General features: G+C 52.6%; 2 protein-coding genes across 5 annotated transcripts in view; both read right to left on the bottom strand.

The window, feature by feature from the left end:
• Positions 1-1452: 1452 nt before the first annotated feature.
• Positions 1453-5535, bottom strand: PLPP5 (phospholipid phosphatase 5). Its single transcript, XM_054000873.1, is given in 8 exon segments — positions 1453-2060; positions 2385-2555; positions 2927-3051; positions 3355-3418; positions 3529-3619; positions 5173-5281; positions 5352-5439; positions 5442-5535. Coding segments are annotated over 8 exon segments (912 nt in total). The 3' UTR covers positions 1453-1890.
• A 4-nt stretch (positions 5536-5539) lies between these two features.
• The window catches only part of NSD3 (nuclear receptor binding SET domain protein 3), a 36071-nt gene continuing 30654 nt past the window's right edge, over positions 5540-10956 (bottom strand). For all 4 annotated transcript variants that reach the window (XM_054000830.1, XM_054000834.1, XM_054000833.1 and 1 more), the window contains one exon: positions 5540-10952. In XM_054000830.1, coding sequence (XP_053856805.1) covers positions 10711-10952 — 242 coding nt within the window. In that variant the 3' untranslated portion in view covers positions 5540-10710. The remainder of the gene's footprint in view (positions 10953-10956) is intronic.

The following is a 10956-nucleotide window of genomic DNA, read 5'->3' as shown; positions in this document are numbered from 1 at the left end:
CCTGTGCCAGGCAGGGCTGCCCCGTGAGAGCAGCACGCTCGTGCTGCTCCCAGCTTGGGGGTGCTGCTGGGGGCAGCTCAGGGCCCCCAGCCAGCCCAGGCTGCAAACCAAGGGCAGCCACGCCGCCGGTGCCCGAGGAAAGCTGCCCCTGCAGCTCCAGCCAGCCCGGGGAACAGCAGCTGCTGCTGGCAGTGGCAGGCAGGGCGAGCCCTCTGAGCCCTGCAGGGACACCCAGCAGTGCTGCTGTCCCACGGGGCTGGCAGGGGAGCACAGAGATCCGTGCCTGCCACGCGCCCCTCCTTGTTCAGCTTTAAGTGTACGAAACGCAGCCAGCCAAGGCAGAGCCCAGGTCCAGCGGGGTCTGCACGCTGCAGGAACGACACCAGCTCTGTAGGCAGCTCAGGCTGCACCTGCCTGGAAGGTCTTTTCTGAGGGGGCAGGGCTGGAGAGGCTCTGTGATCCTGCCCTGGGCACCAAAGCCCCCGGGCTGGGGCTCCAGTGCTGTGTGAGGTGTTGCTGTGCAGCCTTTGGAAGAGCCAAACCACTTTTCCCCCCTGCTGATTTTTGCCCTGCATGGGGTAAGGAGCCTTTCCCCCCCCTCCCCGCAGCCTGTCGGTTTGTTTTTCCTCCATTGTCTGTTATTTGCACTATTGGAAGGGTTTTGTTTGCAGCCTCCATCCCTCCTCCCCTCCCGAGGAACAGAAGCTGTTCTTTACCTGACTGCAGGAACAGCCAAGCTGCTTGGTCAGCACCTGACTGCTGGCTAAGGTCTCATGGGAGTAGGAAAAGGAACAGTCTTAACATGGGACACTAATGATCAGCTTTTTAAGTTATGCACTTTGTTAAAAAAAAAAAAAAGAAATACATTTTAAATGTTATTTAATGTCTTTTCCAGTAAAAGCCAAAATAAATACGTAGATGACTGTGGTGTGTGCATGTCTGAGGGGAGAGGGAAGGGCTAGAAAATTCACATGTGCAGTTCTAGGGGAAAGTGAAGCTATTTCTGTAACTATTGAAGCTGCAGAGTTCTAGAGGGTCCAAACTGCAGCTGATGGGGTGGTGTTTCATTACTGACTCACCTGCCTTGCTCTGCTGCAGCCTCACCTGTGCTGTTTGCATGTACACACACTTGAAACCTGTCCTTGGAGGGAGCGGTGACAAACAACTGCTCCCAGAGCTGCTGCCAGGCAGCAGAACCTGGATCTCAGCAGCACTCTGCCCCTCCTTGTCTGAGACAGACCATGGGCAGGGAAAGGAGCACCCGTGCAGGATGCTCTCACACAGGTGCAGGGATGCTCCCAGACACCATTTCATTTTCTGCTGTCATCTCTTCTTGAAACTACTAGAGCTGCAAGGAAAGAGCACCCGCCAGAAAGCCCAGCAGACACCAGAGGGAATGGCTCATAAAGCAACAACCCAAACCTTGAAATAAAGTTTTAGTACCACAGCTCATTACAAAAATTAAACTCCTTTATTTGGGAAATTAGAAAAGCTCAAAGTTGGCAGGTCCTGCACTTCATTTCCCAGGAGAAGGGCTGGGACAGCTCGGCTGGACTGCAGGGAGGTGGCCAGTGGTGCCTCCTGGACTGGACACGAGAACTCCCACCAGACCGAGCACACTGGGTCATCACATTTTCCCAGTTTGTGTTCACACCCCAACTGTCTTTGTGCAGCTTGGCAGCCCGAGCGCCTCCCTCCCTTCACAGTGGGCCTGAGGAGGGGGCGGCCTACAGAATTCAATGAGATGAAGCAACACAAGGGCCAGGGCAGGACACTCACCAGCTCGGCAGGGAACACCTGCCCAGGGGTTCGTCCTCACTTCTCCCGAGCAGCCTCCCCCAAGCCTCGCCCTGCCCTGGCATCCAGGGAGCAGGCAGGAAGAGCCTGGCACTAGATGTTCAGGTGGAAGCTGGGAGCTGGAGGCTTCTCCTCGTGCGCCGGCAGCGGTTTGGGCTTGGCCAGAGATGGTTTGTGGCACGTGGGGTCTGTCAGGGCAGGGTAGTACTGCCTGTAGCAGAGGTATGCGAGCACCAAGCCCATCACTGAGCCAACCAACACATCTGTGGGCAAGACCAGAGAAAGGTTAATGGCCCTTCACCCTCCCAAGCCTCGTGATCAATTCCTCAGCAGCAGCTTTTCTGCTAGATCCATAACCTGACTTGGCTGTAAACCCAAGCTTGGTATGTATTTCAAGACCACAGAGGAAGGCAGCAGTTCCCTGCAGGTGGCAGCAAAATTGCCACTGGAGGAGTAAAAAAAAAACCCCCAAGTCACTGTTTGGGGCTCTGAACACTTCTGTGGCACCACAGCCCCCCCGTGCCTGGAGTGCCCTGCTCAGGGCACCTGCTGAGCCCCGTCCAGGTGCACCACAGCTGCTCACCCACCTTCCCAGTGGTGCTTGTAGTCGCAGGTGCGGGACACGGCGATGAGGGTGGCCAGGAAGAGGGGCAGGAGGAAGGCACAGAAGCGCAGGGCCCGGCCCCCCCGGCCTGGAACGAAGCTGTGCAGCTTCCCTGCCACGTAGAAGGCAGAGAAGGCAAGACCAGCGAAGGCAACTGGAAGAGAACAGAACAATGTCGGTTCAGAATAGCTCCAGGCTTTGCTGCCAGACCCTCACCCTCTGCTGCTGCAGTGGAAAGGCTGCGAGAGGTGTCTGCCTGTGCCTGTGAGCCAAGGGAAGTACCAGCTGGGACTGATGGATCCTAGAAGCTGCTACCTGGCACACATCCCTCCTTCTGGGGTTGCAGACAGCTTTGGAGCACATTTCTCACCCCATTCCTTTGCAGAGGGAAACCCGAGTCCCTCTGGGAATGCAGCCAAAGCTGTGGGGTGCAGGAAAGCAAATGCAAGCTGCCCTCCCCACGGGTCCTGGCCCCCAGAGCTCGCTGCCCAGGGCTGCAGCAGGAGGGAGACGTGGCAGACTCACAGGACGAGTGTCCGCTGGGGAAGCTCTTGCGGCCCTCGGTCACCCTGCGGGCGTCCCCCGTGCACGCCAGCTCGGCGTTGGCTCGGCCGTCCGGGAAGCAGCGGTGGAAGAAGTCGGGCCGTGGCCTGGGACGGGGAAGTGGAGCTCAGGGCCCCCCTGCGTGGGCACTGCCAGCACCCACGGGGCAGCAGGGAGCACAGGGAGCTGCCCGTGCCAACGCCATCCTCCCCAGCCTGGGCCTGAGTGAGCCCATCTGAGTGATGGCCTGAGACAGCAGCTCCCCAGTGTTTTTTCTATTTCTAAATTGTCTTTGCAGCTAGAAAAAAAAACCACATTCTTTCCAGGCTGAGCATGTCCAAGTTCAGCTCCTGGGCCTGATGTGGCTATTGCAGACCTGCCTGCCCCGCTGGGAACCAGCCAGTCCTCACCTCCCCACTGCGAGCTTCAGGGCGTTTGTGAAAACCCCGTTCAGGGCGAGAGCAAGGCTGGCAGCTGAGAGAGAGCAAAAGGGTCACATCAGCATCATCCCCACCTGAGAGTGCAGCACGTTCAGGCATGGGCAGGGCTCAAGCTGCCTTTCCCTGGAACAAGGAGGAGCTCACCAAGGCAGGCTTCCCTCGTGTCCTCGTGGTCAGCGCCCATGAACAGCCTCGCCAGGATGATGAGCAACAAGGGAGACAGAAATGCGATGAACTGCACAACGCAGGGAGAATTTTAGGTGTCAGTGAAGCAGGTTTAAGTTCTCACCAGAACACAAGAGCAGTTACTCAAGAAGACTCCGAGTGCACTTCCCTTCCCCAAAGGCAAGCAGCAATCTGTCCTCTGCAATCGCTGCACTTCCATCAGAACACAGTCCCCCACCAGCTGGATCTGCAGCAGGCCCTGACCAGCCCAGCACATCCTTTGGCTCTCAGACAGCTCTCCTGGCAGAGTGCTGCTCTGGCTGCCTGTTGGGGGTGTCCCGAGGCACAGCACCTCAGCTCTCCCCTCCCCACAAGCCCCAGCACTAGCTCTGTCAGCAGCACCCGCGCTCTGCTCCGTCAGCAAAACCACAGCAGCTGCTGATTCAGAGCAGTTATCACCATCCCCATCTCAGCCCCGAGGGATTTCACCCCGGGACATCCTCACCACTGCCAGGCTCCCACGGAGTCTGCTCCCTCCTGAGCTCTGGCACACGTCCTGCTTTACGCTGCCTGTTCCAAATGCTATCCCGAGGTTTTGTCCTTCATGTTTAGTGGCCACCTCTTGCAGGAAATCCCACCTGCCATTTGCCAACTCAGGAGTCACAGCCCTTCACCTCACCCCTGTGAGAGAGGGAGCCAATCCCTCTGACACACTGCTCTCTCCTGGAACTCCAACACAGAGTTAGTCAAACTCCTCTAACCAAGCCTAGAGCCGTTGGGAAAACATTTGACAATAAAACTATAATAAATCCCTGCTAAAAATAGCTGCTTGCAAGGAAAACATTCCCTGATAGCGAGAGCTGTGCTATCTTCCATGTGCCCGGTAAGTTAGACGTGGAATGGATTTTGGACAACAGTGCAAAGTCCTAATCCGTTTATCAGCTTCAAATCCCAAAGGCAACCCTGGACGGTAAAGCCTCAAAATATGACAAAGATCGCTGTATGTTTGGCCTAGTTGGTACTAATCTCACAGGATGGGTAGAAAGGGATCTCTGGGGCTGGGACCATCAAGTCCAACCCCTCTGCTCAGGGTGCTCAGAGCACATCACCCAGCACTGTGACCAGATGGATTGTGAGTATCTCCAGGTAAGAGACTCCCACTGGCTGGACAGCCTGTGTCACTGCTCAGTCACCCACACAGGAAAGCTCTTCCTCCTGTTCAGGTGGAAATGTCCGTGGTGCAGCTTGAGCCTCTCGCCCCATTGAGCAGAGCCGGGCTCCATCCTCACAGCCCCTCCCTGCAGCTCTTTATCCACAGGGACACCATATCCTGCACTTTCTGCAACGTGCACTAGGAGCTGCAGGTATTGCAGTACAAGCCTTTAGCCAGCAGCTTTGCTTTGAAAGGAGAGCTGGTAATTCGAGAATAAATCAAAGTAAACGCAGGAAACACTGGCACAGGCTGCCCGGAGCAGCTGTGGATGCTCCAGCCCCGGAACTGTTCACAGATTATTGTAGGGCTTGGTCTGGTGGAAGGGGGGCGTCCCCCGTAAGTGGGAGGGACGAAATGATCTTTTAAGGTACCTTCCGACCCAAACCACTTCAGGAACGCACTGAACTTACAAACATGAAGACTGTGGGGACGTGGTCCACTTCAACGTAGGGGCTTTTGTAGAGCCACATCTCCTCGGGCTGCACCACGCGCTGGAAGGGCGGCAGGAACTCCGTGATCCTGCAACGAGACGAGCACATGAGCGCTGGGGCGGGCGCGGCAGGGCGGCGGGCGGGGGTCCCGCACCCACCCGAAGGTGGCGAGGAGCAGCGCCCGCAGCGCGGCCTCGGCCGCCAGCTCCGCTCGCCGCATGGCCACTGCGCGCCCGCGGAGCCGCCGGGCGGGGCGAGCGCGGCCCGCCCGGAGGAGGGACCGCGGCCGGGAGTCCCGTTATTCCCCCCCCCCCGCCCCGCCCCGAGACGGAACTGACTCATCTCATCATTGGAACATTCAGAACGATTTATTGAAGTCAACCTCAAGCAAAAAATTTCAGATCAGTGGAATGTCATTAAAAACCTTTCCAAAGGAATCCTCACGGAAAAGCAAAAGGGAAAAAAAAAAAAAAGAAAAAGAAAAAAAAAAAAAAAAAGGAAAACAAACAAAAAACCCAAACCAAAACCCCCAAAAAACCACATCGGAATTCCAGAGTATTTGTAAAATAAAATAAAAAAAAAAAAAACCAAGGCAACATCTCAGTAAATAGAATGTACAAAAATTATATGTTCTACCATCACACACAGTCAGTAAGAAGCTAAAATATTACAGGCAAGTCTCGATACGCTCTACCTAGAGGACAGGAGCTATCTATGTACAGGGAACCAGCTTTACAGGCTTCACACTATGCAAGAGGACAGAGGCCAACACAAACCCCCCAAAATATTGGATATCTCAAAGTCTATGCGGCAACATCAAGTCATGATACAGTAATGCCCCGTGGAATCAGACACTCCTTGGTAGTGCCAGGGCTGCATCTGCGTCCAAAAACTCTTCCATACCGACTTGGGTGAATATTGACGCTTTGCTATTAAAGACTCGAGTGATTTCGTTAAAATAACATTTCACAGAATCTACAAAGTTTGTTACAGATAAACAAAGTCTACAGAAATAACGACTCTACAAAGGTCCATCTTACAGAGCACGTGGGGATGGAGACGGATCCGCGGGGATCTGTGTTGTGCAACATCACTCGCGTGGAGACAAAGGGGCTGGGGTCCTCACGGCACCCCGAATGCAAACCCCCAGCCCCCCGGGGGCTGCGGCAGCGCCGCTGGCTTGTTGGAAAAGTGACACCAAAATGAGATACAGATCCACCCGGGACGGGGAGCGTAGGGGTTCGTCCAGCCTGGTTATGACCCAAAAGCGAGAGAGAACTGCAGGGTGGGGGGCTCCCCGGGACCCCACACAGCTGGGATCTCCAGAGGGACCCCTGGAGGTGGCACAGCGAGGGCACAGCCCCGGGGCACAGGGAGTGGTAAATGGCTTTGGCAAAATCACACATGTTTTCCCTTTTTTATTCACATTAATCACAGAAATCCCCTACACAAAGCTCAGTTCCAGCTCCCTACGTCCCGCTCTGGAGCAGCGAGACCCCTCCCAGGGGAACACAGACCTGAGCTGCTCACTCAGAAATACAGTATCACAGGGAACAACTTTTCTTTTCTTCCTGTTTTGCCTTTTTTTCTCCTTTTTCCCTCAGAACAACACTGGGAATACATCCAACGTGTAGGAGTGTATCGTAAGTGCAAATGTTTTTTTGCTACACAAAGAGAAATGGTGGGGAAAGCTGACGGGAATGGGAAGCAGAGGGACAGCATTGCCCCAAGGTCGCCGTCTCCCACGCAACACCTGGCGAGCACACACCTCCCAGACAGCTGCTCCCCAACCCTCCCGTGTGCCATGGATCCACTGTACAGCGGGAGCAGGAAGGAGCTCGGGGGAAGTCAAGGACATTTTCAATGCAGTATACAAAAAATCATGTATAAATAAAAAAGCTGTAAAAGGAACCGCAGAGCTTCAAGTACATTAAACCCTGAATTCAATGAGGCAGAGGTTTCCATGTTAAAGTGACTTCTCCGTACCAGCGTCGGACACCCCCATCCCACCCTCCCCCCTCCCCGCCCACATAATTCTGTAAAGTTTCAATATATACAGATTTTATGCTCATTGATAATTATGTCTAGTAATTGTGTCTTTCCCATTCTATCCTGAAATTAAGATAAGAGAAGGGTTTTTTTTAGAAGAAAGGCCAAAAATCCACATTCCAGCCCTATTACTCCATTTGAACTGATTCTCCAAGACCATGTGGTGACCAGAGAAGGTGATTTGCCCACGAAATTTCCTTCCTGAGCTGCAAATGCCTTCAACAGCCTATGGACAGGACAAGTCTATACAATAACCTGACAGCTACAACAGCTAATGCTGGCACCAAGTGTTCAGGAATGGTGGAGCCGGCCTCTGCACCGCTGGAATCACAGAATCGTGGAATTCTTGCTTCTGGATTCATCTGGCCACGGGCTGCAGGATGCCTGCACTGTGCCCAGGTGCAGCTGCAGAGCAAAAGCTCCAGTAAACCACAAACCCTGTTCCCTGGGCAGGGCAGCTCAGGCACTGCCCAGGTGCCAGAGCTGGAGGCAGGAGGTCACCGGGCGTGTGGGGCCACCCCAAAAATTCAACACGAAAGTAAGAGAAAAACATGCCGGTGTGTTCCCATGAAGGAACAACAATGTGCTGGGACAGCACACTGCAATTCTCCACCAAAATCACCAGTTTTGTGGATTTCCCCTAGGTCTCAGCATGAAATGACCCAAGATTCCTTAATTTGGAGCCCACACAAATTAATTCAGCAGCTGCCTCCCACTCTGCTGAAGCCAATCCATCAGAACAGCTGTGCAATCTTTTCCTTACAAAGGAGCTGCACTAAGCAACTACATTCTGGTTAGTCAGTTTACATGGTGAAAATGTACATTTTAACATCTGAGCCTGGCACCCAGAACAGCCCCTGCAGTCACCAAGATCCTCTGAACTGGCCTGCTCTCATCTAACAAAGTTAAAGCTTTTTGAAAGACTCACCTTCTCTTCAGTTCAGAGTTTTGTTCACAAACTGAACAACCTCTCCTGTTTTCCCTTCTGAGCCCAAGCCCAGCTGTTGGCTGCTATGAATCACTTTTTGGTGGAAAAAAGAAGCATCTCTAAGAAGTCTGAACACAAAGTGAACCAAGACATCAAGTGGCACAAGGAGCAGCAGCCTCCATCACAGCATTTTTAACAAGTTTTAAAACAAAAGTTTGAAGCTTTCTGTGCCCTCCCTGTGTCCTGTGTCCTGGCACAGCTCTGTGGCACGGCCAAGGTGGCCACTGACAGTCTGTGGCTCCCATCCAATGCTCCCAAGGTGTCCTGGTGCTGCCACACCACGTCCCTCTGCTCAGCAGGTCACCATGGACACGGGATGAATGGAGCAGGCCGGTGCACTCACAGAGCAGCACGGTATCAGCAACATATCTGATATATATATATATATATATAAAATATGTCAGCTGATAGCTGCAATATCAGAATGCTCTGACTTCAGAGAAAATCACTGAACATTATCAAGCCTAATGAATACTACAGAGTGAACACCCAGGCCCTACAGACACAGTAGCAAGAGCTGTGTTTGGAATTTCTGGGAAGGTTAAACATCCTCAATAAGAGCTTAAAAAGAGACATTTCCCACACAAAACATTAAGAAAAATAAAATCCTTTTTGTACCTTTTTTTTCCTTTAAAAATACCAAAATCCAGCACTGCTTTCCAGCAGGGTTAGTGTCGGACCCTCACTGGAGCATGGCCCACAGCAGGAAGTGCTTTAGGGATCCCAAGAGCTGCTGGCCCAGGAGTGCCCCAGACACCTGTGGGCTCTGTCAGCCCAAGGGAGGTGTGGGCAGCTGCTCTGGGCCGAGTCCATGGCACAGCAGCTGCTCAGGGACTGTAGTGTATCTACCACTCTACCATTGCACACACAAACAACTCCCCCTGTACATCAATTTGAGGATGAGAAGGACACCATGCAGAGGCAAGGCATGTTCTAAATTCCACACTGACTTTTTCCTTGATCTGAGAAGTCTCCGTGTTCCCACAGGTTTGTGTAAGCAGTTTTCCAGAGACAAGGTTCTTAATTCCAAGGCTCAGTTCAGCCAGATGCCAGCAACATTTGATTATTTTCAGTACCCACGAGCAAAGGCTGGCAGGGAGTAGCTGTTATCAGTACACAAATCAGAAGTACTAGCTATACCAGGGTGGGGGGAGACAGTGCTTGGTGAGATCATGGGCTGGGGGGAAGAGTCACCAAAACTAGCTCCAGCCTGGGGACACCAGTGCCCCGTGGCTCCTTGCACAAAAAAACGGAGGAATAGAGGTTTTCTAAAAAAATTCTGGAACAAGAGCCAACATAAGCCACTTTGAAAGCCTCACTGAAGGAGTCTGTCTCTCTGATTGACAGAGGAAATCCAAGACAGAACCATCTCCTGAGGCATCAGCTGGCTGCTGGGATATGGCCCTTACCCAGACACAAAATACCCTGTTCATAGAGGAAGTGCTGAGATGTTCCTCAGCTCCATTAACAATGAAGATTAAAGTTAGAAGATCTCTCTTAACAAAAAAATCTTAACATTCTGTCGAAACCAACACGCACATGGGTCAGGTCCCCCTCGTGCCCAAGTCTCCCTGAAGCCAAGGGGAGCCTGAGAAGGCAGGACTGAAGACTCACACTCAGTAACTGCCACCAAACCAGATGAGGAACCCACTGGCAGGACTGCCTTCAGCTCTGACTGAGGGCTGGGAGCCTCTCCTGCCTGGGAGGGGTTTCCAAAATAGGTGGGATAAAGAAATGACCTGTGTAATTAAACTCTGAATTTCTGCATGTCTGCAAACACCCAAGACAGCTCTGGAGCAAGGCACCACCATTTCTTCCCCACTGCCAGACCTTGTGTTACGAGCACTTCCCAGAAGTCACACACCTGATTTCTCACAGGAAAAGCTTCACAATAATATTCATAAGTAAACATGAGAGACAACCTACCTTCTCCAATGCCTTTAACAATAAGTACTGGAACAGAGGCATTTCAGAGTCACCTGGTCTGACACCCACACCTGTCTGTTTGGCATCTCAGTTACAGAGGGGAGAGGCTTTGCTCTTTCCATAAACTAGACACAAAAGTTACGTTGGCTTCGCTGTTTTGTTTCTAAAGACACGATGACTGATCAAAGCCAGATCTTCAACACCCTTTCAAAATTAAATAAATAAATATGTGGCTATGCTTTGCTTTCTACACTCAAAGAACATTATTTTAAACAGAATATTCTTTTCACTGTCAAAAGGTTTACGGTTTTCTTCAAAGGCCAAGACGCTCCTGGTTTCCAACAGTAAGAGCTGCTGTAGCACATTCAAGGGTAAAAGAAAGACCAAACAATAAAAACCAAACACCACTGCCTGGTCCTTCTCTCTCAGGTCAATGGTCCCATTCCAGCTCACACGTGACGGCTCCGAGGACAAAGCCGAGTGTGGCATTGCAAACTCTGAGTTCATCGCCTGCTGCCCCTCTTCTCCCCTCCCGTGTTTGTTTTTAACCAAATTCACTCCTTTGCCTCTTCCGCAGCATTCTGTGCTTCCAATTTGCACTTGATCTTGCTCCAGTACTCGGGTGCCACAGGAGACTTGGGGTCGTGTGCGGAGCAGCAGAGGCGGCCGTCCAGCGCCGACGGCACCAGGGCTCCCTTCTCGTGATCCTTACAGAAGGAATGGGGGCAAAACTCACAGAAGGACACGGCAGGATTGCTACAGATGTCACACTGATGCCACGGACATTCCCACTTTCCTGA

This window comes from Vidua macroura, chromosome 28, assembly GCF_024509145.1.
Source record: "Vidua macroura isolate BioBank_ID:100142 chromosome 28, ASM2450914v1, whole genome shotgun sequence".
In the NCBI taxonomy this organism is placed as follows: Eukaryota; Metazoa; Chordata; class Aves; order Passeriformes; family Viduidae; genus Vidua; species Vidua macroura.
This window is presented reverse-complemented; position numbering and strand designations above follow the sequence as displayed.